Genomic DNA, 25,906 nt, shown 5'->3' on the forward strand with positions numbered 1-25,906 from the left:
CAGGCTCAAACTTGCATTCAATTTTCAGACTGTTTAATTGTATTTTCAAGCTGAACACATTCGCTATAACGTCAGTTTCGTATACCCCAAAGACAGCATCTGAAATGCCTTTGTCCACGGTCCCAACAGTTCATTTTTCTGTCAGAATCCTTCCACATTTCCTAAATAATTACTTTTGAAATGTTAGGTTTAACATCTAGGGTTTGGTGGTTCTGAAAATACTACCTTAAAAGGAGATAGTCAGGGTGATAAGCTTGACCATATTTCTATTAAAAAATGGGCAGGAATTTATCACACACCAGTTACCTCTAAATTCTTTTCCTTACATTACTAAATTCTTTACACTTTATATGTCTGCCTTAAAAAAAACCCTATATTCAGCCATTATTTTTCCCCAGGAGAGCGAGACAAGAGCAGAGCAAAGACCACTGTAGCCTGAAACAGACCGCTGAGCACCAAGCAACTCCTGCCTCTGGTTCCCAGTGCATCTCAAGCCCCAGCCGTGGCCTCCCTTCGATTTTCCCAGCCGAAGGACAGCCTTTCCTAGCTCTCCATTTTGACCTGCAGCAAGCCCATGCTGAGCCAGCACTAGCCTCCTCTTGAGCAAAGACCAACAGAAGAGACTGCAGTCAGAAATACTGCTCTGATCTAGAGTAAATCCTAGAAAGACGACTACGCCTGTAATCCGCAACCATTAAAATAAGCATGTGTATTTTGGACTTTGTGTCACAAACTGGACCTGTTGACAAAGATGGTCCTTCTCAGCTTTTTTTTTTATGTAAAAAGATGCTTAAACAGGTCTCGCTTGCTGCCCTTCAAGGTTCATTGATATCAAAATACAGTCGGCTTGGAGAAACAAAGGAAAGGCCAACTACAAACAAGCTACAGAGTCTCCTGGCCACCTCCCACCACCCTGTTTACAACCAGCACTGTGCTATTCAAGCCACATACTTGAAAAAAGAGACTATTTTGCTAACACACATTTTCAAAACAGACACAGTTCTGTTCTAAAACAACAAATAACCTACCAGACACCAGTTTTAAAAGCGAAAGACAACTCTGAGCATCCTTAGCAGAACTCCAAGTCTTCCTCTAAGGTGGTCAGACGCGTGTCTCATGCAGAGCGCCCTCGAGCTACGATGCCCAACTAATTTCTCCTCTGCAAACTCTTCCCTGTGCTAAATAACAGCCCATCACCAAAATGAAAAGCCTGGCCGGTACATTTGCATTTTTATCTAGCAGGCAGCAGCATAGCTTCAGCTTGCAAATGAAACAATATAAAGTGGATTAGTGGTTTGAATGTCAGGAGCAATAATGCATTACCTGGCAGCTGAAAAGAGTCTTAGACTCCTTCGGCAGGCACAATACACCATCTGGCCAAGCTCCACACACACCCTCCTCTGGTAAAGCAACAATGAACTGGTGCCGGTGTTGCAACAGCAACCATAAACCAGGCTAGAGAACCTACAGCCCACACCTTGCTGTATATTGTTGCACCTGAGGCACGGGTGAGGTGTCACCTCTCCTGCCTGGGGGACATTCAGCAGGGCGTGCAGTTAATACACGCCTCGGGTACATTAACGATAATAAATGACCTGATACTCGGTTAACAAGCCGAGCAAACACACCTCAGGTGCAGCAACACCCTGGTATGCGGCACCCGCGTATTTCCTGGCGTTCAGGTACAATAGCGTGTGGCAGGTTTCGGCTGGATTTATACGCGGCTGCCGAGGGTTTTCACCAGAGCCCAGCTCAAACCTCGCGAGCCTCCAAAAAGATGAATTTTGGATACGGTGAACACGCCCTCAGCAAGTATCGATGTTATTGTGGAGAGGCACAGCCAACTTTACGGCGAGTTTTAAGTCAAGGAGGGGACGCATTGCTCACAGCAAATGATTAAGTCACAATATCGGGACAGAGTTTAAGATCACAACTGCAACTAGACTAATTAATAACATTAAACCGTTCCAGGTTTTAACATCCATTTTACCCCTCAGCATGGATATTTGCTTACTTTTTGCGTCTCTCCCAACCCAGGCAGCGAAAGGATTCAGTTCAACCTTCAGGTCCTCACGCACCAGCCTTTGTGCGCCTTTTAATCCCTGGGAGAGCCCTTTAATTAAAGAAACCCCTTGATTTGAATTTTTATCTAGTGTAATTAGGAAAACGCCTGCCTCTGTGCCAGCAGCGCTTGGAAAGAGGTTTCTCCAAGCGGAAACCACCTGAAAGAGTTAAAGGGTGAGATGAGCAGCCTCCCGGCCCCGAGGAAGGGAGAGGTCTCCCGGGGTGGTAAACAACTCCATTAACAACGTCGTCGTCCCCCCCCACTCCGCCCCCGGTTTTACCGGAGACCTCCCATAACCACCACTACACCATCCCCCCGCCCCCCGCCAAGGGAACCTACCCGCGGAAGGGCGGCTGTACCCGGCCCCCCCCCCCCCAAAAACCGGCCCAAAGAAGCCGGTGAGCTCCAACCCAACCCCTCCACGCTTCGGTACCGGCCCCCGGTACAGGCCTGGCCCCAGGAACCACAACCCCGCGGCCCCCCCGCCGCCATTTCCCCGGTAGCGCCCCCTCCCTCCTCACTCCCCCCCCCCTTTTCCTCAGTCCCCCCCCCACCGGGGCCGTTACCTCCCGCGGGCCCCGGGAGCGGGTCACTGCCAGCCCGTGCGCGGCCGCCTCGGCTCCGCCCGCAGCGCAACCTCTTTCCTTTCCTTTCCTTTTTCCTTTTCCCCCCCCACCCCCCCCCCCCGCACACCACACACAACCCCACACCGCCCCTCCTCGGCTCAGGCCGGAAACGGGGGCGGCGGAGGCGGTACCGCAGCAACGGAAGCGCCCGCCTTACTTCCGGGTACGGCCCCACGGCAACGGAAGAAGCGAACAGCGACAGCCCTCCCCCCCGCACCCGGAAACAGCTTGAAAAGGGGGAGGAGGAAAAGGGGGCGGGGCTGGGCCGGGAGCCAATTAAATAGCGAAGCGAGCGGCTGGTTCGCGCGGGGGGGGGGCGGGGCGGGCTAGAAAAGGGCGCGCGCCGGGGGGCGGGCCTGGCAGTGGCTGAGGAGGGCTGAGGGAGCGCGCGCAGGTGAGGGCTGAGGCGGCGGTTGCCGGCCTCCACCCCCCCCCCCCCCCCCCCCCCCCCGGCTTTTCTTCTCCGTCCTTTCGGGTCTTCTGGGGGTCCTCACTGTCCATTCGGGCCCCGGGAGGGAAAGGGGTTTTTTGTGTGTTGGGGCTTTTGTTTCCCTCAGGTCTGTGGTAAAGGTGTATTTGGGGGGGGGGGGGGGGGGGGGGGGAAGTGTCTGTGTTGGGGGTCCCTGCTGCTTGGTACCTATTGGTCTACCCCAGGTCCCTGGGGAGGGAGTGGGAAGGGTCTGTGCTTGTCTTCCTTTTTCTCTATATATGCGTGTGTTTTGGGGGAAATAAATAGACGTTATGTCTGCCTGGTACCTCTTCTCCACTTAGGCCCTGAGGGCTCTGTTGGGGCAAACTTTCAGGATTCCTCCATATCCCCTCTTGCCTTAGATCCCTCGGCACTGCTGTTGGGGCTCCCTAGTGCATTAAATCCTCTAGGGCCCATAGCACATGGGGGCGAGTGTCAGGGCTCCTTGCTGTTCCTGCTGTGTTCCCTCTGAGGAGGGACTCTGACACTTCCATGTTCCTACTTACCTCAGGCCTGGTCAGCATGGTGGATGAGGAGATCGCTGCCCTCGTGGTGGACAATGGCTCTGGCATGTGCAAGGCAGGCTTTGCAGGGGACGATGCCCCCCGTGCTGTGTTTCCCTCCATTGTGGGACGTCCCCGGCATCAGGGTGTCATGGTGGGCATGGGGCAGAAGGACAGCTATGTGGGGGACGAGGCCCAGAGCAAGAGGGGCATCCTCACCCTGAAGTACCCCATTGAGCATGGCATCGTCACCAACTGGGATGACATGGAGAAGATCTGGCACCACACCTTCTACAATGAGCTGCGCGTTGCCCCAGAGGAGCACCCCGTCCTGCTCACTGAGGCCCCCCTAAACCCAAAGGCCAACCGGGAGAAGATGACCCAGATCATGTTTGAGACCTTCAACACCCCAGCTATGTATGTAGCCATCCAGGCTGTGCTGTCCCTCTATGCCTCCGGCCGCACCACCGGCATTGTCATGGACTCTGGGGATGGCGTCACCCACACCGTGCCCATCTATGAAGGCTACGCGCTGCCCCACGCTATCCTGCGTCTAGACTTGGCTGGCCGCGACCTGACCGACTACCTCATGAAGATCCTCACCGAGCGGGGCTACAGCTTCACCACCACGGCTGAGAGAGAGATTGTGCGGGACATCAAGGAGAAGCTCTGCTACGTTGCACTGGACTTTGAGCAGGAGATGGCCACGGCGGCCTCGTCCTCCTCCCTGGAGAAGAGCTACGAGCTGCCCGACGGGCAGGTGATCACCATCGGGAACGAGCGTTTCCGATGCCCCGAGGCCATATTCCAGCCCTCCTTCCTGGGCATGGAGTCCTGCGGCATCCACGAGACCACCTTCAACTCCATCATGAAGTGCGACGTGGACATCAGGAAGGACCTGTATGCCAACACCGTGCTGTCAGGGGGTACCACCATGTACCCCGGCATCGCTGACAGGATGCAGAAGGAAATCACGGCCCTGGCACCCAGCACCATGAAGATCAAGATTATCGCCCCGCCGGAGCGTAAATACTCCGTCTGGATCGGCGGCTCCATCCTGGCATCTCTCTCCACCTTCCAGCAGATGTGGATCAGCAAGCAGGAGTATGATGAGTCCGGCCCCTCCATCGTCCATCGCAAGTGCTTCTAGAGGGACTGCTGGCAGTCACCTGAGGGCCGTCCTCGCTGGGACGTGTGCTGGGGCAACCTCCTCCTTCCACGTTGGACCAGAATTTTTCGACTGTTACTTATTTTATCTCTTAACTAGTTATGTCGAGGTACTGAGTAGTGACACGTGCATATTAATGGCCTGTTAGGCTGTAGTTCTCCCGTGGCTGGCTAGCTGCTCTTCTTCCTCGTGGCTCTCTGGGGTTTGGAAGTAGGTGGAGGGTTGTTCACTTTTCCTGTGTAACACGGGTAGGATGACACTAAAGTTAGACTTGTCACCTTGCGGTTTGTCACGGCTGGCTCCTTTGTAGGAAAACAAATAAACTTCTTAGGCTTAAAAACTGTGAGGGGTTATTTTGCTTCCTTTCAGGGTGGGCTCTGGATCTCCTGGCTACAAAGAATTACCGGGCAATACGTGGGTTTTTGGACCCGAACCTGCCTTCTAGCTGCCTGCTTAAAGCTTAGGAAACAAAATTTGGGGTAAATGCTGTACAAACAGCGTCGGGGCACCATTTAAAGCTGCCGTGCGTGGTGCAGACCCATTTTAAGAGCTGTCAGGGAGGAAGGCTTGACCGGTATGTGGCTCTCGCCGCCGCCTTGTACTTTCATGGTAACTGGGCTTTTTTTAGAACGCGAACGGCTCTTCTTGTCGGAAAAAAGTTGGTGCCTTGGCACACGTTCTCTACCGCGGAGTCGCCCAGCGGTACGCACCGCCTCCCGCTGGCGGGACTCCGTTTCCCAGGGTGCAGCGCGCAGCCGCGCAGCACTTCCGCTTCCGGCGCGCCCCGGGGATGCGGGTAGAGCGGAGCTGAGGGGCGGTCGGGGGTCTGGGGGGGTCTGGCACTGCTGGGACCCATCGCTGAATCGCCACGGGCGTCTTGCCCCGCATGCCCCCTCTACTCCACCGTCTCTGTGCCGGGAAACGGAGCTTTCGGGGGGTGGAGGGTGGCCCGGTGGAGGGTGTACCCGCCAGGAGAACAGGGCTGGGCCTTGCTCTTGGCTTCTCTTCTTCCTCGGTTGAGTGTTGAGGCTAGCAGGGGTGTTTCTGCCTTCCCTGTAGCTTCAGACACGGCTTAAGACTGAGGTAGGAGCCTAAAAAACACTGCTGTGTGTTGGTCAGGCCTCCTGTTAATTTTCTGTGTGCTTCCCAGCAAGGGTGAGGCCTGTGAATCTATAAGGTGTTTGTCTGGTTAACGGAGAGTCTCACTTCGACTGGTTTTCCTCCCTTTCCAGAGCTTTGCGGGTCTTAGGTTGGCTTAGGTTCAGTGAGAAGGCTGAAATGTCCCTGCCGGAGTGGCACATCGCGGTGAAGCTGGCGGATCAGCCGCTGGCTCCCAAATCCATCTTACGTTTGCCGGAGACAGAGCTGGGAGAATGCCCGCTCGGTGGATGCAGCATCTCGTACCTCAAGCAGCTCATCACCGGCAAGCTGCAGGAGTCCGTCCCAGACCCTGAGCTCATCGGTAGGTGCCTGCGTGGGTTGTGTCAAAGTCCTACCGCTTGGGGCCACCGTCTTCCTCCTTCTGTTAGTGGTGTTGGGCTGGTGGGAAGACTTGGCACAACCAGATAGCACGGCGTGGGGGCTCAAAGCACACTCCAGAGACTCTGCTGTGCCGTAGTGGTCTTGGGACCTCATGATTTGGATGGTTTGTTCTCGTTTGCTTGGGATCACAGTGCTCCTGCAGCATCAGTGCCCTTGTTAAGAAACCTTTTGACTTGCTAATACCAATGTGTCCTTGTGAGATCTCTTATGAGAACTGAGAAAGAGGTCAGCTCCTCTAAAGGAGGTGGCAAAGTCACATTCTGTGAGTCTCGGCTCCACAATGTCCTCCCTGAATCTCAGCTCCATAATTTCCCCGTGTTATGGAGTCCCTGTGCTGCTGACCAGGTGAAGCAGCTGCACATGTGGAGCAATAACCCCCAGGCAGTCCTCGCTTAAAGACCCCAGGCCCTTTCCGAGTGTGCCATAGCTGTTTATCTTTAGATGTTTCTCTCTCCTAGATCTGATCTACTGTGGCCGTAAGCTGAGGGATGACCAGACGCTTGATTTTTATGGTATCCAGTCTGGCTCCACTGTTCATGTCCTGCGCAAGTCCTGGCCTGAGCCTGATCAGAAGCCAGGTGAGGCAGAGACAGTGTGGGTTACTGCTTGGATCTCCTCGGGATGTGTTTGGTGTGGGGCTTTTGTGACTGAGGAACAGCTTCTCTTGTGATTTGTTTCTGGGAGGCTGATGTGAGGTTTGGAGGAGGAATTGACTGATATGTTTGTGTGGGAACTCTCCACCTCTAACAGCAGTAAATGAGTGTTATGTTTTCTCACTGATGGAAGAGTTAAGGAATGAGCTACGTAATGTGGAGAGCGAGTATCCTTTCCTTAATTGACTGTGACCAATTTTAGGGTGTTGCCAGAGAACCAGGAACAAAGTGACTAGTTACTCAGCTTGAGGGATGAGCAGGCTTGTGTGCATTCCTAGTCTGTCTGACTGTAGAATAAGATGGGTTGGTTTAGAGTTGTTACTTTAATACAGCTCCTTTTGTAGGTGTAGGAGGATACATCTATATCTGGAAGCTGAGAGTGCAGTTATTTGTTATGCTGTGGTAACTGTACTGAGACATTCACAATCATTAGTCTGTGCCCTTCTTCTCTGAGTTAGCTGAATCCAGGGGCATTAAAGAATCACTACTGCTACTGCAGCATGGGAGTCCCAGTGGCATGCAGAATGGCTATTAAAGCTGACAGAGGGAGAACCACATTTTGTTCTGTTGTTTTTCCTCCCTCAGAGCCTGTGGATAAGGTGGCAGCAGTACGGGAGTTCCGGGTCCTTCACACTGCCCTGCACAGCAGTCCTGCCTACAGAGACGCAGTGAGTGGGGCTTCATACTGTGCTGTCTGGGTGTCTTTTGTCTGTCCCCTCTTTGCGAAGAGACTCCCATGGCGGAGCCTTGTTGTGCGATGCCGCTGTTCTCTAATTTCTCCGACAGGTCTTCAAAATGCTGGGGAACAAGGAGTCGCTGGATCAGATCATTGTAGCTACTCCCGGCCTCAGCAGCGACCCTGTTGCTTTGGGTGAGTCCAGATGTGATCCAGAGGATCTGAGGAAAGCCAGATAAATATAGTCTGTGTTTAATTCCTGACACAGGGACGGGAGAGTTCCCTTTCTCTAGAGAAAGTGCCTTGTCAGTCCCTTTGTGGAGCATAAAAGTCGGTCCCTGCTTAGGGGTCAGAGCTGTCCTCCGTTGGTAATGTTTGGGGATGGATGCTGGCTTTGAAAGGATTAGGCAACATGGAGCCCAGAGGAGAGCAGTGGGGATGGATGCTTTCACCCTGCTGCAAAGTGTTACAAAAATGTTCATTAAATCTAGCTTGCTTGTTCTGGCCCGGGATGCTACTAGCCTTTTTGGCACATTGCTGTGAGGCAGGTGGAATATGGGATGCAGTCACAGCTGGGCTGGAGTGAGCTGGGTGCCAGATTTGATCCTGCCCTTAAGGTGGAGCTGTCTGTGCTGGAGCACAGCCTGTGGGATCTGCTGGGAAAGCCCCATCCCTTGGGTGTGTGGCTGTGATCGAGAGTCTCTCCAGGAAGACGTAAAAGGCTTCAGAGAGAACAATAATAGAGTATTTATGGTGTCTGCTAGTGACTCAGTTCCTGAAAAACAATTTATTCTTCTGTTTTTTCCCATGACTCTTGTTTGAGTAGCTCCTGTTTCTTGTATCCTGTCTCTTACTTGTCATGTTTCCTGATCCCTCCCAGGAGTCCTACAGGACAAGGATCTCTTTTCAGTGTTTGCAGACCCCAACATGCTGGACACGTAAGTTCACGTAAGCTGGTGCAGTGACTAAGCAATGCCTTTGTTGCACTGTTGTATAGACTGCTTCTCTCTGGGTGGGAGAGGGAGTTCTGCTCCTGCCTGCCAGTACAGGTACACCAGGCCAGAGACTCAGGATAGGACACTTCCTCCTCAGCAGCAGGAAAGAGGGAGCTGATACTTTGATACACATCTGCCTCCACTGTTGGATTAAAACAAAGGATATCTAGTGAGAGACAGGGCCATCGTTGCCTCCAGATAGTGGGTTCAAACCTGGATCTGGTTGCCCACAGCAGAGAGTTGCTCCCCTGAGAGCATATGGGAGATGTTTACCGTGGGAAGGTCAACATGGGATCAAGAAGGAGCTCCAGCTTCTTCAGCTGTGTGGAGCAATGTGGGGAGGTGTGTGTTTCTGGACAGCCAAAGGCAGTGGTGTTGGTGCAGCCAGTGGGGATGGCTATGCCGTAAGTTCTTTGTCAGTATTGAGCTGCTGATGTCTTAGTTTCCCTGTGTACAGTATTCATCCTTCTGCTCTTTCTCTCCAGGCTAATCCCAGCTCACCCTGCGCTTGTGAATGCCATTGTCCTTGTTCTGCACTCAGTGGCTGGCAGCACCCCTCTCCCAGCCCCAGAGACGTCCTCCCGAGGCATGTCCTCCGGCTCCTACCGGGACATGCCAGGTACATTCAGCCACACAGATGAGTGGGGAACCTGCAGAAATGATGCACTGTGGGATTTACAGACAAATTTGTGCTGTACTGACAGAGTCATCCCCAGGCTGGAAGGAAAAGAGGTTTGGATTCCTGAGCTAGAAACATGCACTGTGGTTTGAGAGATTCTGCACTGTGTGAGACTCATCTGGGCCACTTTGGCCTCAGGGCCTCTCCCAACCAAGTGTGTATAATGACTGTTGATAGCAGAGTGCTGTGGCCTCTGTTTTGTGCAAATGATGGGCCTGACCTGTCTTCCACTGACGTGCTGCATGTGAACTTGTTGGTCCTGCGGCCTCTGTCCTAACCAGTGCGTTAGGACAGCTGGGGCTGAGCCTGGCTGCATGGCCAAGGACTCCACGGGATTCTCATCTGGTGCCTAATTCCGACCAGCACCCCGTTTTCCACATCTCTTGATTCTCTTTTCTGTTGGCAGGTGGCTTTCTGTTTGAAGGTCTCTCTGATGATGAAGATGACTTCCACCAGGTAAGTGGCCATGTCAGGTGGAATGGCAGTTTGGGACTTACAATATGGGTTTAAGTTTTCTCTTTTCCCGTCTCATGAGCGGCACGAGCTGTTCTGGTCCTAGGGGTATTGTGGAGACAAACATATTGATTGTGGCGTGCTTGGATGCTGTTCATGTTAGTATTTTCTTGAGTGCTGAGGTAGGGTCACAACAGAAGAATGCAGAAGCACTACTTGGAACTGCACTTGTCCTGAGAGTAAACACCTTCATAGCTAAATTGATGCAGAGACAGTTGTGCACAGATAAGCATGGCTGAGAAGCATGGGAGTGTTGGTTCCTGCCCTTCTTCTGTGATGTAAGAAGGTTTTCCTCTCCAAAGGACAAAGTATTTTGTAAGAGAAATTACGTGTTTAGGCTGAAAAAGTGCCTGTCAACAGCTAACTGTTTTGTTACAGGCTAATAATGCTTTGTCTTTAAGCTGATGGATGGTACATTAACATCTTCTGCAGTTTTGTAATAGCTGAGTTTGTGGAAAAAAGCACATCCCATTCTGTCATGTTTATTTTTTAAAAGTTCTCCACTTGTGAGGTTTAAGTATTGTAGGAAAGGGATCCCTGGGAATGAGCACATGAGCCAGATTTTACTGGGACATGGACACCAGCATCAGAGGAGGGGGTGTTTTTTTGTTGGTTTTTTTTTTTCCTCCATGCAGAGCACAAGATCTACACCATCCAGCAGCACTTCTGGTTCCCGCCCAGCTTCCCTTGGCTATGCTGGGGCTGCTGGACCCCGGCCGATCACGCAGAGCGAGCTGGCGACCGCGCTGGCACTGGCAAGCACCCCAGAGAGCAGCTCCCACACACCCACCCCTGGCACCCAGGTACAATGGCAGTGCAGCAGCTAGGGAGATCCTCCTGGGCTGTAAAACCAGTGCTTGACCAAGTGCAAGCCCCACTCAGGTCTGGGGGCCCTTGCTGCTTTATTTTCTTATGGCTGAGTTCTCCATACAGGCTCAAGGAGGCATGATGGTGGGGTGCAGCAGGCGTTGCTCTGTGCTGGCTCTGGTTCCTGTGACAAGTGTTCTCCTGATCCATGTACAACTTGTTTCCTCCTAGGGTCACTCCTCCGGGACCTCCCCAATGTCATCCAGTGTCCAGTCAGGAACACCCATCACCAATGACCTCTTCAGCCAGGCCTTGCAGCATGCCCTGCAGGCCTCAGGGCAGCCCAGCCTGCAGGTCAGTGTCACAGCCTTTTCCTTCAGGAGCCTGTGAAAGCCCCGTACCGCATTGAGTGTTGCAGGGTGGAGGCGGTTCTTCCAGTTGCCTCCTGTGGCAGCACATTAAGCTGAAAGGGACATCACCGGAGAAGCGCTTCTTGCAGGAGGCGTGATAGACCTAAGCAAAAGTACTGGGAGGGTGGACTGGTGGATTTGGGGAGTTTGCAGCAAGACTTTGAGCTTTCCAGATCTGTTTGCACACTTGGCATTGCACTTGTGAGGTAGAGAGAAGTGGGAGAATGCAGTGTGGAAGAGTGGGCTGTGGAGAAGGCTGTTTAGTTTCTGCTTGGAGTCTTGCACCTACCCTTAGCTGCCTTTGTTTCCTGTCTGTAGAGCCAGTGGCAACCACAGCTTCAGCAGCTGCGAGACATGGGCATACACGATGATGAGCTAAGTCTCCGAGCCCTGCAGGCCACTGGAGGGGACATTCAGGCTGCCCTGGAGCTCATCTTTGCTGGTGGGGCTCCCTAGCTTTTTGGGCAGGAGAGGCTGGACTGGTGAGTTGCACTGAGGCAGCTGTGACATTCCTTGGTCTGGGACTTGGCCCTGAAACTCTTCTCTGCACTGGGGTTCCTCTTTCCAGCATGGAGCAGTTGGGGTGGCTGCTCCTTTCCTTGCAGGTGGGCAGTGTGCTCCTGTTTGAGAGCACTAACCATGCTGAGGGCAGCTCCTCCAGATCCAGATACCTCTCTCCAATCTCCTCCTTCTGGCCACCAGAGACAAGACCTCAGAACTTTGTCCAGCACGGAGAAAGAGGTGGCTCTGTGTTGGAGAGATGTGGCACCTATGGTTCCGCAGTCTTAGATCCGTCAACACGTTTTCCTGCCTGTTCTTTCATTCCTGCCCACCTGACATGCCTCAGTCTATCGTGTTTTGCTGTTGTGGTCCCTCTGTGTTTAACTGTATTAAATGGACTATATTCACTTGCCTGTTGTTTGGATTGTGATCTGTCCTGGGTTATGTTCCAGATCTGTGAGGCAATGTGCTCATTGCATGAAGCAAACTGGAGAAAATGCTTTGCCTGTTGTAGGACTGTTGTTATTTCAGCAGAGGGCACTCCTCTTGCAGAGCAAAGCTGTTACTTGTTAGGAGAGCAGTGTTCGGGGTGTAGCTGACCTGCATAGCCATCCTGCCATGAGTTAGGCCAATACAAAAGAACTATTTGTGCTACAGGTGTTCTCCAAGAAGGTGCTGCAGAGAAGCATCGTGTCTCTTTCTTAGCAGAAACCGATTTGTTCTCAGTTGTGCTGGGTAAGGCTGGTAGAGTCCTGCAAACTGACAAGAGCAAGGGTACAGGTGCAGGTACATGGCCACCACAGGGTGACAGTAAAAAAAAATGACAAGTACAAGGCGTGAGGGAATTGCTGAAGAGTGTGAGGTGCTGCCGAATGACTTGGCAGGAGAAATGCCTTGCCTCTGACACAGGTTACCCTGTTGGTCAGTGTTTTCTTAAGTGTCTTCTAGAAATCCTGGGTGCCATGTTTGAGGTGCCTAAGACCTGAGCCGCAATCAAAGGCATTTGCCTCTAATTACAGTCAGTGGGAGCTGAGAGAAGCCAGAATCAGAGCTGGGCTTGGCTTCAGTCTGATTGTACCCTTGAGATTAACAAGGCATGAAAATGGGAGCTGCTCTGCCTGAAATGCCACCATGCGTTACTTAGGAAGCTAAAAGCAGAAAATGCTTTCGTACCTTCAGGCTGCCTGTGCTCCCCTCTAATTCCTCTCCAAGCCCTACGATTGCTTGCTGATACGATCTCAGCTATCGCCCAGCAAATGCTGGATTGTTCTCTCCAGGGTAGCCCATTGACTGATAGACTTTAATCCTGTCTAGAGGATTAAGTCTCTCAGGAGGGAGGGACAGTTTTTATTTTTCAATACGTAGGAGATAAGATGTGATGGACATAACTGGCTTTCCTGACTAGATACACCCTTCCAGGTTACTGCCCTCATTACCCACTTTGGAAACCCAGTCCAGACGATGGCTATGATTATACATGTATGAAAACCGATTAACTTGTTCCCATCCCTGGTGCCTTCGCCCCTTGCTTTGCTGAGGGAGTGGCTAGCATATGCACAACATCCTCCCTCCCTCCCTTCCCCACTGTGGAGACAAGCCCTGCTCTCAGCCCTCAATCCTCCCAGGCTAACTGAGGATTAGCTGTATCGCAGATGCTGCTGCCCAAAGCTGGAAAGCATTTGCAGGCCTTCTCAGACCTGCTCAGGGCTAGCAGGACTTGCTGTGGGACCAGGGCGACTGGTTTGCTTTTCTGTACCATGTCAATTCTCAGCTTAGGCCAGCTTGGGGTTATTGGTGTCCCAAAGTGGTATTTCTTTTCTGTCCTGACCTTGCTCTTATGATTTGATCAGTTTGACCCACATTTTGTACTAAGTAGTTTTTTCTGTTATAATGGCTATTTCTGCTTCTCCCTGTGTCCCCATATAACTGAGAATTGCCTGGATGCTTTGTATGGAAAGAACTTTTTTCTGATTTTTTTCACAAATTGTGTTACTTGGCTTGGAGTACCACATCAGACACATTCTCTGTCTGAACTGGCTATAGCAGAGAAGAACTTGGCACCGATGTTGTTCACGACGCGACTGATGCATGCGCTTCACTTCCCTCATCTCGCCTGCCTTTGGCTGCCTAGAATAGATGTGCTCAGCAACCAGGCAAATTTAGAGACGCAGGGATGGGAAGAGAGGCTCTGCCTGGCACCTGCAGGGCTGGTGATGGAGGAGGAGGAGGAAGGGAAACTTTGATGCAGGAGCTCTTGTAGGAGAGTGGAAGTTCAGAGATCCTCAGAACTGGCTCTGCAGCAGCCAGGTGAGCACTGCCTTCCCACCTGCTCTAATGGCCGAGTGCCTTCTGCCTTGAGATGAAAGCGATGCTGGCAGCCACCTCTGTGCAGAGAAAGCTCAGCCAGCACAGCCTCTGCCAAGGGGGAGATACTGGCCAGGGGGAGGCTGCAGGAGGCACATGCTTGTTTGGAGAGGCCCTTTGCCTGGGGTTAGCAGCCTAAATGTGGCTTATGGGGATGTAGCATGAGGTCTCGTCTGAGCCAGTTGTCCTGACTTCTACAGTCATTGGAGGAGCCTATATCCTGAGAGAGGTATTGGAACAAAGCTGGAATGACTCTGGGAGGTGCTGGTATCCATTGCTTGCTGAGAAAGCAGCTAAGTCCAGGCACTAACTTGCCAGTGGCTGAACACAACAGATTCTGCTCTTTGGGAGCAAATTGTGATGCGCTGTCCCCTGCCTGCCTGTTCCTTGTGGTCCACCCTTGGTGCCACTGCCCTGACAACCTTCACCTCCGCTTGCACCAGCTTTGGCTGTTGGGTCTTGGCTTATCTGTATCCTGCCCGCAGCAGGTGTTTTCAGTAGTAATGGTAGCAGTTGTTTGTACTCCTGTTTTGGTTTTGGTAGTCTTGTTATTTGTTCTGGTGCTTGACTGTCAATGCTGGTGCATTATGGACACCTGCAGGGGTTGGCAGTTTGGCTAGGATCTAGGCTTTTCACCATATGGGCTCTGCTTTTCTACTTTGGCCACCTTGATGGCTTTTTTGCCATTTCTGCCTTGTCTCTTTCTACCTAAGACAGTCCTGAGCTGACTGTCTCCATAAGGAGCAGAGCGGTGTTGAGGGGGGTAATTTTCCAACAAAAGGGTGAAATGGAGACAGAGCAGAATCTCCCGGGCTTCATGTCCCTGATGGCTTTTGCAGTACCTCAGCCTGTGTGACTGCCCACCTCCATCTTCCTCTGCTTTCACAATGATGCTGGAGCCTTCCCATGTGTGAAGTGAATACAACCAGCAAGATCTATCCCAGGAGCAGATGGTGTTTGAGGTATTAATTGTTTATGTGCAGACACAGTCTCTCTGGTCTGGGCATGCTTGGGTGGTTTGTTGGATCAGAACATAAACTGCCAAAGTTTCAAGCTCATCAGCCTTGATTTCTGACTTCAAATGACTAGTGTTGGAGAGATTTCCCCTCATCCTCCCACATGTCTCCAGTATTTCAGAATAAATGTTTCTTCCTTGCTTCCCCAGCCAGACAGAGGCTCTGAGTGTCCTCTGCTTGCAGAACCCTGGCACAGGAACCAATTCCCCATCTGGGCAAGGCAGCAGAGCACCTTAAACCAGTGTTGCTGTTTTGCCCAGCTCCATCCACAAACAAATGTGCAGGAGCCAGAGGACTAACCATCGCAGTGCCCCGGTCATCAGGCATCTGTACTGAGCTGGGGGAGCATCATTCTCTTTTCCCCAGCACAGTGTGGGGCTATGTACCTTGGCCACCAGCTCATCTCTGGCACATTAATTCAGAATATTGGTGAAGGTGACTTTCTCCAGTGCTCCAGGATGCAGCAGCTGAGTGTCTCCCTCAGGATTTGCTAGGGCAGGAGTAAGCTTTGGCAGCCTGGCAGGATACATCCACGTCGTGAACAGCAGCAGGGAACTTGTCTGGCAGAGCCCTTGCCCATTGGCTTGCTTTCTTTGCAAAGGACTCGGTGCTTTCCTGGCTGCTTTCAGCTTTGTCCTTGCGGGGAATGCCAAATTGTCAGGAAACATATAATCATTTTTAGTTTTTCTTCTTAAGTTAGCTTTGTGCTGGTTCAGCGAGGTGAATGTTCTCACCGAGGGGGCCGGGCTAGTGCAAGGACAAAGGGAAGAGGGGGCAGTGGGACCTGATGGGCTTTCCTTGGCAATAATGACATCTTGGTCTTCCTCTTTCTCAGGCAAACTTTTGAGGAAGGAGGAAAGAGTTTTACTGATGCTGGGACAACTGATCAGGAATAAGGTGAGAGCCCACAGATCAGGGCAGGTGATACCGTGTAGCTTTCTAGCAGCCTGTGTCCTGTGGGACTTAGTCTCTTTCCTAGCATGAACCAACACTTTTCTTTAGAAGTAGCGAAAGGGGAGCTCTGTGACTTTAGTCATCAAAGCATCCTTTTAAGGAACTGTGCGTTGCACAGCAAAGAGTCCATGTGAAGCTAACTGGAGAACAGCACAATAAAACAGTGCGGATTTAAGGCAACTGACTCTATTTAACTTGGTGAAGGCAGAAATGTACTGAAGATGTCACACCATGAAGATTTTTCTATTTCCTAGTATTTTGTTCTATGTTTATTGTATTCTAATATTCATAAATCACAATGTTTATGAATAATCCTTTGATTTATAGTAGTGTATGTAGTTCTAGTTCTGCCTTACAAGGATGCTTGAGTTTAAGAGTATGGTAAGCAAAAGGAGAGCTCAGAGGGAAGAAGATAAACATCCTCTGATATATCTTTTGAAGTCAAGACAATGGCTGAGCCACTGGCTTTGAATGTGAAGCTTCCTGACTCTAGTCCTCTTGAACTGAGCCTGGAAACTTTGAAAAAAACCCCAACCCCCCCCCCCCCCCCCCCAATGCTCTGAAGGTGAGACCAGGGATTTTGGGGAGCATTTCTGACCACACAGTCTTTCTAGCTGACTTCTGGGTGTTCCAGGCTGCCAGCACACAGAATGGTTGTCCAAAAATCACTCTGAGACTTTTTTTTCCCTACCACTGAAATAAATACCTTGCTGATTTAAGAGCATGGTCCACTTGTTCAGCAGGCTGCGTTAGTTTAGCTGTTGAGTTTGAGGGAGAAGCTGGAGAGCTGTGGAGTTCCACTCCAGGGGTGATAAAAGCATGAAACAGCTTATGTAGGATCAGAGCCAGCATCCCCTGTCTTCCTGCAATGGCCAATGACAGATGCTGCAGAAAAACTTAAGAACAGGGTGAGTAGAGGAAGATCCATCTCCAGTAGATTTTCCAGCATCCAGTCATCTGAGGTTTAGGGACTTTTCGAGCTACATATGGGTGTTAGTAGTTAACAGTAGTTAAGTAGTCACTTAATCTTGCTAAAGCAGAAAGGGTTGCTAATGACAGGAGAGCTCTGTAATCCCCCAGCATGCTGCCCTGACATCCTGCAGAGCAGACTCCAAACTGTTTACCTTTCTGTTAATTGGTTTGTTTGCATACAGCCTGTTCCAGGGAAGGGAAGGACTGCTGACCATCCTGTCTCTGCAGGATTCCTTTTTGAGGTCTAGCTCCCTGCCATTAAATGCTTTGATCCCAATGGATCCTCAGTTATACATAATTTAATCATCCAATGGATCCTGCCAACTGGTGTCTGGTCAAGTGAGTTCATGTCCCTTTATTTTTCCTCCACCTCATTTTTTTTTTTTTTATTCTTTTCCTCCTCTCCCAAAAGTCTGTGACCTGGTTGCTTATGGCTTCCTGCAATTGCTTTCCCAAATGAGCTGTGTGGGAGTGATCTGGACACATAACAACCAGGAAGCAGGTGACAGGCATGAAGCCTGCACAAGGAAGGGCAGATAGCAGGCAGGAAGAAAGAGGAGCTCTTCTCTGCCCAGGCCAGTGTCCCTTCGAAGAGTTTTGGCAGGTCACAGGGAAAAATAAGTCAAACGGGTCCAGCACATGGTGAGGTCCTGAGCTGTTCCCACTCTCCTGCTGGAAGAGATGGAGGGCTTCCCATGTCTGATAGAAAGAGAAACCAGTGCATCTGTGGTGCCGAGCCTTCATGTCACCAGGCAGGCTCAGAGTTTAGAGCCAAGGACAGTGCTGAACTGCAGATGCTTACCTTCTGCGTCATTTGGCCCAGGGTTGGCTAGCAGGGGCCAAAATAGGCAGGAGGAGCAAGAGACAGACCACTTTTTAGATGTCTCTCCCTTCCTGGCAAGACAGATATCACTGCTGGAAGTACTTGAACACTACAAGGTCAACTTAATATCTTTAAAATAGTTTACTTTCCTGAGCAGCCTCCACTTAATCTTATGTGCCTGGCCAGTTTGTAAGAGACTCTGTTGGCATTTTTCCCAGCAGCAATTTTAAGTGGCTTCTTGGGGACCAGGTGACTTGCTTTGATTCCCCAGAGGAAAATGTGGACTTAAATTCTAACCCATATTATGGCAGGGGATGGGAGAACAGATTGCAGAGAGTGAACCTTAACTTGTGTGTTACCAGGAGGACTTTGTGGGTTTAATGGAGCTGATAAAGGGGGCTTATAAGCTTGTTTATGGGATTGTGGGTGCTGGACCCTTTGTAGGGCTGTTCAGAGCAGCTGGCAGATGTGGGAATTGGTATTGCTGAGGAGGCTGCTTTGCCCACTGCTGAAACATAGCCTTTCCCACAGGAGAGCGTGGTAAGTGCTCTGCAGCATGTGGCGATGCTGCTCTGAAGTCCAGGCCCTGCCAGGAAGTAGAGGAGCACAGTGGTCAAGAAAAGAAACACCAAGAGTTTCAGGTAAGCAAAAACACAAGTCTGGCCTGCTGGGCCCTTGTAGGAAGACATTGCTGACGCACTGTGCGGCATTAGTATATCAATATGCAGCTGTCGTGGTGGGAGTGCGGCAGATCAATCTCAACAAAGCAACTTATTTCTGTTCTTTTTTAACTTTCTTTTAATTGGGTAGGACTGTGCATTGGATTTTATTTACTCTGCCTAAAGCCTTTGGCACCCCTGTCTGAGGGGTGTGCATACACTTGGCAGTCTGTGTCGCTGATGTGCATCTGTTTTACCTCCTTTCCTGCTCTGTCAGTGAGTTCTCAATCACTATTGACAGTGCTGCTTGTTAATGAGATGATCATTCAGGTGAAATGCATTTGCCAACCAACTGGGTGTTTAATGAAGAGGGTGAGGTGTGGTTTGGGGGTCATCTAGTTGAGTGGAGTTTGTGGCTAATCCTCAGGCAGGACCTCCACAAGCTACCGTGATCAGTGAATGGTGTTGTGAAGCTCTGGTCTGGGAGGTCCTGCCTGGGGTGAGCCCCAGGGGTTTCCTCAGTGGCAGAGGGGAAAGCACTGAAGAAGGAGAGTCGCAGCTAGGGGTTTTGTGCTGCTTTACAGGGAGTTGAGTGCAAGATGGCTCTGCCACAGGTTTCCTTTGGCAAGTCAAAGGGTTGATCTACTAGAAAAAGATGTCCTGGGGCACATGGTTCTTTTACCGCTTCCTTGACTCGCTTTTAAAGCCCTGGGGGTGGTGTTTAGCACATGGGGGCTCCTGACCCCTTTAATGACACTTCTTGGGGCAGTAGATTCTGTGCTGTCCTTCAGCATGATGGCAGAACTGAGAGGGGGAGGTATACCAACTGATCAGCCCCCCCCCAGACTCAGTCCAGCTTAAACAGCCGATGGAGATGAGCTTGCATGAAAACAGCATGCCTGGAGAGGCTGAAGGGTTGACAGCCATTGCAGGGCTGTGGCCTTAGGAGGGGATGGTTGATGTGGTAGCTGTCTGCAAGGAATGTGAGTTGGGCAGGAGGATTTGTGTGTTGAAAGCAGAATGCAGCAGCTTGCTGATAAATGGTCTGCTTTGCTTCTTTCCCACCTCACTTTGTCATCTGAGGACTGAAAGACCTGTGGTCAGTGCTAAAAGAAACAGTGAGTGGAATTTCACTTTTTTTCCCTCTCAAACCCCATGCTTATAAGTCGACTTCCCAAAGGCGATATACAAGGGGTAAGAAATAGAAGCTCTGATCTTCCAAAGCTCTACAATGGTCATTTATACTCGTGTCCTGGCCTCATGGGACATCAGTCCATCCTACAGCAGGGTCCCTGCACAGGCAGGGTTTAACAGAGGATTTCCCATGCTCTGTGTCAAAACTTGCAGTCTCCCAATCTTGTCTAGGGAGGGACTGTGGAAACACGTGCACACGTGTGGCATGCTGGACCTGGTGAACATCCTCAGCCCTTTGTGCCATGTTCAGAAAGGACCCTCTTTATACTGTTATGAAGGAGCTATGGCTGATAACAGCCAGAGATCGAGGTTTCAGGAAGAGATGGCACAACAGAGGAAAGATCTTGCCTGGCTTGTCAGATTTCTGGAAGAGATGGCACAACAGAGGAGAGATATTGCCTGGCTTGTCAGGTTTCTGGAAGAGATGGCACAACAGAGGAGAGATCTTGCCTGGCTCTTGCAGGGATAAGAATGTGTTGTTGATGGTTTTATTTTATTTTTTTTTTCCATGCAAGATTTGTCTGTGTTCAAATCCATCACGCCTACTGGCTGTTTCCCAGGGTCACATTCCTGGCCTGGGGTTAGCAGAAGGTAATTGGTATGTTCTTGTGAATAATGCTCTAACATACCTGTTCTTCTCTAATGAAAAGATACCAACTAAAATGGGAGGTTTCATAATAGTTTGGCTGCCTGGGCCGCAAACGTTGAAGCCGTCTGTCTCCTCTGCAGTGATGAATAAAACTGTTCCTCTTAAGGAAAATCTGTGCTTTATGACTTTTACAAGATACTTGGGGAAGCTGCCTTCTGATCTGTGTTGGAACAGAGTATCATGATCTGGAAAAAACTGCACATAATTTGCACTGTGGAAGTTTTGCTACTAGAGTGAAGCAGGAGGAGGCTGAGCAGGGAGTTTGTGCCTGGAATCCGGTTGCTTGTGTATGCATTCCTTGTTGGGTAGTGGAGGACATGGCATGTGGCTGAGCAGGTCCTGAGCAAACAAACTGTCACAGAAGTGCTTGCCTGTTTTGGGTCAGGCATGTGTGTACTTCATGCACAGCAGGTTTCTGGCTGCATTCAGGGCACTGTTCTGTATTCAGCACCTCCTGCAAACTGGTACAGGGTTGGAGCAACCTTGAAATCAGCTCTGCACTCCTCCCAAGCGTACAAGCTGGGCTGTTCCTTGATGAAATGTGTGCAGCATTGCACTGGGCTGCTTTGTATGCCTGTGGGACAGCCCTGCCCATGGGGAACTCATGGTGGGGTTATTTTCCCAAAGCATTGCACGGTGTGTGCCATGCCACTCCCTTGACCCTCCAGATCATGCTCATATGTTGAAGTCACTTTCCCAATGTCCTGTGCAATGATCTAATGTTTCTGCACCTGTGGGAGTCAGGCTCATCCTGGCTGATCAGTCACTTTGCTGCCCTGAAGGAGCTTGTGGGGAGGAAAAAGGACGCTAAGGGGAGCTGTAGCTTCTGGAGGGAGCAAAGGCATTAGGGTGAAAGCTCAGTTTTAATGAAGACCGTTATTTTCAAGAGTTGTAACCAGCATTTGGGTGAGATGCTCCTGTATACTTGTGTTAGAAGCATGTTCCACCACTGTCCCTTCTTTCTCCTCTGCTGCGGGCTCCTTTGCTGGTGGGCTGTATGCAGAGATCTTGCACAGCTTTGTATTTAATTGATACACACCAAGCTCTCTGCTGAGTCTCTTGCTTAGGAAAAGCAAAAGTTGCTATAGCATCATTCTGAATCCAGGACCACAATACAGGCGTGTTCGTGGGGTGGCTCAGCTCCTGGTCTAGGAGATGGAGTGGGGTCTTATGTGTTGAAGTAGAAAGAGCCCAGAGATGAACACTTCCAAAGTTCCTGGGGGAGTTTGAAGCTGAATGTTATACACAGGAGCATTGTATTTAGCTGTAGGTGGGAAAAAAAACCTGAAAGCTAACCATGCAGAGTCCCCAGCTGTGTTAGGGCCAAGGAAAAGGGAAAAGCAAAGGATATACTGTTCTAATAAGGCAGAAACTCTCCTCATTCATCTCTGATCAGAACCCTTCTGTGTTTCCAGTTGGCAACTTTGTCAAGAGTGGGAGTTGGAAGCCAGTTTCCCAGCCCACCAGCTGTGTTGTGTCATAAAAGGCAAAGCAGATAATAATATATGCAACTTTCATGGTGTAGCCCAAATTTGGGGTGGATGCAAAATGCTAAGTGCTGATATTTATTAAGGAACCATCATGGGTTGCTTGTAAATCAACAGCCTAAGCCATACAATGTTTCTTTTTCACTCCTGACTGTGTGAAAGAGTCTTAATGAATAAGATGTTTCTCAGGAGGCCTTCTCTGCAAGAAAACAAGTGATAACAGGGTTTAGCACCTCTGGGATCAGTGGGGCAGGTAGAGAAATACAGATGCCTCTGGGGGGGAATGGGCAGTTGTTTCGAGGTGAGCAGGAATGCAAAACGGTTCAAGGCTGGGAATCACCATGTCCAAAAGTGAAAAACCAGAATGATCTGTATGTTATCATACTGTAATTACCCAAGCAGATATTTGGTTAAAGAGAAAGATGAAACCCCATACTTAAGAGTTGGTGGGAAATTCCTGTGGGTCCTTAAAATTAACTTTCAGCTGGCTCATTAATTTTTTGCTTCCTCCAAAATGCCCCCCTTGCCCTGCCACTGTTCATCTCCTTCAGGAGCAAAGCGGTCCTGGGTCTAGCTTCAATACCAACTTTAAAGAGCGCAGCTGCATCTCTCATCCTTGTGAGTTCCCCATGGGGCTCTCCTATTCTGGTCACGTCCAACCTCGCTTTCCTTGCACGTAATGCCCTGCTCTTCTCATTAACAAACCTCACAGCGCTTCACAAAGACCATCAGCCCTTCCTGGCCTCCTGACAGGGAATCGGGAGAATGGGGAGGTTTGGCAAAGCAAAGTGACTTTCCAAAGGTTGTGCCACAGCCCTGTGGCAGGCCAGCCCCCTGAGCGGGGTGTGCTCAGCATACCGTCCTTTCGGAGAACATTAGCATCACAAAAGTAAGGGCAGGATCTTAGGGAAGGGGAGTATTTCTTCACCCCAGCTCCTAGGGGATTTTTCTCCAAGTGGATGCACTCTAGGATGTCATTTGCTCCCACACTGGCACCGGCACGCTCACAAGCACCATGATGTGAGTTCGACTGGTCTGCTGTGTGTGTGGGGTGTGACACAGGTTAAGGGACACAGCTGAGTCATCATCATGTCTCTGGTATTTGTCTCGTAGTCTTCCTGATTTGTGATGACAAATGAATTTTTGAGCAGTGTTTTATTTTGGTAGGAGTAGCCCTTTGCTATTGTCTTACTATAGTGCTAGCAGGAAGAGGGCTGGCACGCAAGAAATGCTGCAGCCTTGCTGCATGCTCCTGATGGTGGAGCAGAATTTTCTGTTAGTGAGCTGGTCCTCATATCTGACCATGGCTTTCTGACCTTGACACATCCTTTTATTTAAGCAACTGGGAGAAGCAGTCCTTTGTTATCAGTCTCTGCACCCATCATCTGCTGTTGCTTTTTGTGAGTTCTTACACACACATATTTTCATTCTTATTTCACTCGTATCAACCTTAGTATTCCTCTTACAAGTCTCTGTGATAAGTTGATTGTGAGCCTTGGGCCACCTGCAGCTTTTCTCAAGAGCCTCAGAGGTGAACAAAGCCATCAGACTCCCACTTTCCCCTTACAGAAGGAGGGAGAAAAAAGAAAGAAGGACGAAAACCCCCAGCAAAGCCTGCAGGTATGAACTGCTGAAAATCAGGTGCTAAATGAGAAGAGTCACTTTGGATTTTTTTTTTTAAACATAGTCCCGCCCTCTGCTTCAGTCATTGGATGCTGCCCACTCTTTTGTATAAGGCAAGCGATGCAGCTGTCAGCTTCACAAGCTCATGATCTCTGCTCGCTGAATAAGTAGAAATGTGCAGGAGGTCGCCCGTTGCCCTCTTCGTGGCCCTGTGCGCCAGCCAGCTGGGCATGTGGGCAGCAGGGCACTCCAAGGTGAACCCCAGGATCATCACAGCTCCTCAAGGTAAGTCCCGGGCTGCGGTCGGCTGCAACCTTGAGATGCAGCAGCAGCAGTGTCTGCAGCTGACAGCTGCTCCCTGCACCGTGTATTTTCTACCTATGTCTTGTCTTTTGAGAAGAGTTGGTCTTTTTTTGTTTGTTTTGTTTCTTCGGGGAGACTTTTGGCTCTCATTAAAATGAGCTAAAATGCCTGTGATCTCGGGAAGGGGCTTCTGGCTTCTTGATTGCTTTTAATTGAATTCTTAGATCCGTGTTCTTGCCAAGTCCTTTCCTTTTTATATTCTAAAACCATTTTCCTACAACCTGGCTATATTAAAGTCTGTCAAAAAGCCCTGAAACAGGCACAGTAACCATTTCCCCTAACTTGTAGGGGAGAAGTGTGTGAAGTATGTTTGCATAATAGCTAATTTTCTTACTTATCTGATGTACTTACCCTGTTAGCTGCAAATGAGTTCTGTGAGTAAATATTTGCAGATCATCTCTGTTCTCTGAGAAAATATATATGTCTGAAATGGCATGCAAGGACTTATAATAGGATCCGATTTTAGCAGAAACTGAACAAAGAAATGTTTTCAAGGAGCAAGCTTAGAGTACAGCCCAAGCTTCATGTGTTGAAAAGAGCAGACTAACGTTTACTGGTTTTATCATGTGTCTTCCAAGCTTTTTGATTAATACCCTCCAGGGAGGCTTTAACAAAAGACCTCGTCTTGTCCCTGGCGGTTCTGGTGTTTGGCTAAGCCGGCGGGTTCAGCCGAGCTGCGGATCTCATGCTGCTCTGCAGTACAACAGCTCCTCTGTGCTTCCTATTCGCCGACAACTTCAGAGGACACGAATTTCCCGTGGTTTATTCTGCGCCATCTGTTATTCTTCTGCCGTTATTTATTATGCCCTTCTTCTTCAGGCCCATCGCTGCCTGCGGATGAAGGGCTAGGAGCAGAGGAAAGGGTGGTGGGTGGGTGGCTCGAAGGTGGCCTCTGCCTGCTGTGTCCGTCGCACAAAGGGGAGAGACACCGGCAGGGAGGGCAGTGAAAGATTACTCCTAGTATTGCATCGTTTGTTTTATCTCCTGGCAAACGAAGTGGCTCAGAAAAGCGGATGCAAGCAGGGGAGAAGGCACAGAGCCTGAGACTGAACAGAGGATGGGGGTCACACATTTCTCCATAGACGTTTCCCCTGCCCCGCTTGGGGTGGGGGGTGGTGGTGGGAAGTTAAATTGCTGGGGTCCGGTGTGGTTGGAAAGGCCTGTCCTGGAGTAAAACTGTGCTGAGGGGGAAGAGAGAGCTCGAGTGGTTGATTTCCACCTGTCTCTGTGCTTGGCATGCACATGCAGTATGGTCATTTGGGCTTTCCCTGCATCTGTGTCAGAGGGTGGCTTTACTGGCATTGAACACAGTGAGGATCTGTCACTGAGAAACACTGAAGCCAATTAGTGTTAGGACACTTCCCTGCAAAGGGATCAGCTTGTGCTTATCTGTTTCTTTCTTTTTTTTTTTTTTTTTTCTTTTTTGAGAGCTTAGCTGGGACACAGGCCAAGAGGGATTTCAATTAGGGAGGTAGCAGAGGTAGCTGTGTGGCACACTTCATTAAGAGTCAGTCCCGTGTCCTATTTAACAGAGTGCATTTTGTTCAGCATAACATATATCCTTTAGGAAGTGAGTCTGTGGGTGAGGAGGAGGGTGGAGAAGGAGGCTCTGGGGGAGTGTGAAGACATGGGACAGGGGCAAAGAGGATGCGGTGGGCGACAGGGAGTCGTCTTTAACTTCCCCAGTGCTCCAGACACAGTGAAAGGCAAGCACAGCATCTTTAGTAAAACCTGCAGGTCAGCATACTGCTGCTGTTTGCATCCACTTACAGAGGCTTGTCCCTCGCCGTGGGGGTGACACTGTTGCAGGGCTCGGTTTGCAGCTCAAGCCCTGGTCCTGGAGGCTGGGAGCTGGATGGAGAAGAGCAGCAGTCCGGGACGTTTGCGTGGGTGTTCACGCCGGGGCTGTGCCTCGTGTGCTGCATTTGCAGTGGTGCAGCGCTGGCCTCAGCCCTGGGCTCTGCAGGAGCTGGCAGCTCTTCACATAATTAAATTTCTTACACGCCACAGCCCATCACTAGCACCAGGTACGGCAGCCTCAGCAAGGACACCTCAAGATGTTACAGCCCTGTGAGTGAAGGTAGAGGTTCCTGGTGCTGGCCAGAGCCCAGCCCTCTCCAGGAGGGAAGAGTAAGTGTGTGGGATCCCTCCCTGGGCTGCGGTGCTGGGGGAGAGGAGGAAATTGGTGCTGGGCA

General features: G+C 50.5%; 4 protein-coding genes across 17 annotated transcripts in view; 3 read left to right on the forward strand and 1 right to left on the reverse strand.

The window, feature by feature from the left end:
* ARID3B (AT-rich interaction domain 3B) overlaps positions 1-2,727 on the reverse strand; it is a 37,187-nt gene extending 34,460 nt beyond the window's left edge. For 2 of the 6 annotated variants that reach the window (XM_052807741.1, XM_052807735.1), the window contains exons 1-2: positions 2,632-2,721; positions 2,015-2,222 (exon numbers count right to left, since the gene is read on the reverse strand). The gene's annotated coding sequence lies outside the window, so the exon portion shown is untranslated. Of the gene's footprint in view, positions 1-1,028; positions 1,277-1,323; positions 1,988-2,014; positions 2,223-2,631 lie in introns of those variants that run through there. The other 4 variants (XM_052807738.1, XM_052807736.1, XM_052807737.1 and 1 more) reach the window with 4 other exon arrangements.
* A 299-nt stretch (positions 2,728-3,026) lies between these two features.
* LOC128151171 (actin, cytoplasmic type 5) lies at positions 3,027-5,175 on the forward strand. Its single transcript, XM_052808319.1, has 2 exons — positions 3,027-3,085; positions 3,672-5,175. Exon 2 carries the CDS (start codon positions 3,683-3,685, stop codon positions 4,811-4,813), a length of 1,131 nt encoding a protein of 376 aa, XP_052664279.1. The 5' UTR covers positions 3,027-3,085; positions 3,672-3,682; the 3' UTR covers positions 4,814-5,175.
* A 425-nt stretch (positions 5,176-5,600) lies between these two features.
* UBL7 (ubiquitin like 7) lies at positions 5,601-17,243 on the forward strand. 6 transcript variants are annotated; one of them, XR_008238159.1, is made up of 13 exons: positions 5,658-5,914; positions 6,064-6,293; positions 6,832-6,951; positions 7,612-7,694; positions 7,813-7,897; positions 8,583-8,640; positions 9,183-9,316; positions 9,783-9,832; positions 10,525-10,692; positions 10,928-11,050; positions 11,425-11,588; positions 15,823-15,884; positions 17,096-17,243. XR_008238159.1 is itself a non-coding variant. In XM_052807233.1 (12 exons), the coding sequence occupies exons 2-11, from the start codon at positions 6,110-6,112 to the stop codon at positions 11,560-11,562; spliced, it is 1,143 nt and encodes a 380-aa protein (XP_052663193.1). In that variant the 5' UTR covers positions 5,658-5,914; positions 6,064-6,109; the 3' UTR covers positions 11,563-11,588; positions 14,811-14,898. The 6 variants fall into 6 exon arrangements, 5 of the variants coding, with proteins under 5 accessions (XP_052663189.1, XP_052663191.1, XP_052663193.1 ...); XM_052807233.1 differs by lacking the exons at positions 15,823-15,884; positions 17,096-17,243 and adding an exon at positions 14,811-14,898; XM_052807232.1 differs by lacking the exons at positions 15,823-15,884; positions 17,096-17,243 and adding an exon at positions 11,712-12,014.
* Positions 15,817-25,906, forward strand: part of SEMA7A (semaphorin 7A (John Milton Hagen blood group)) — a 34,443-nt gene continuing 24,353 nt past the window's right edge. For 2 of the 4 annotated variants that reach the window (XM_052807224.1, XM_052807225.1), the window contains exons 1-2: positions 18,268-18,377; positions 23,413-23,633. In XM_052807224.1, coding sequence (XP_052663184.1) covers positions 23,522-23,633 — 112 coding nt within the window. In that variant the 5' untranslated portion in view covers positions 18,268-18,377; positions 23,413-23,521. Of the gene's footprint in view, positions 15,885-17,106; positions 17,253-18,267; positions 18,378-23,412; positions 23,634-25,906 lie in introns of those variants that run through there. The other 2 variants (XM_052807227.1, XM_052807226.1) reach the window with 2 other exon arrangements.

Source organism: Harpia harpyja, chromosome 14, assembly GCF_026419915.1.
Source record: "Harpia harpyja isolate bHarHar1 chromosome 14, bHarHar1 primary haplotype, whole genome shotgun sequence".
NCBI lineage: Eukaryota > Metazoa > Chordata > Aves > Accipitriformes > Accipitridae > Harpia > Harpia harpyja.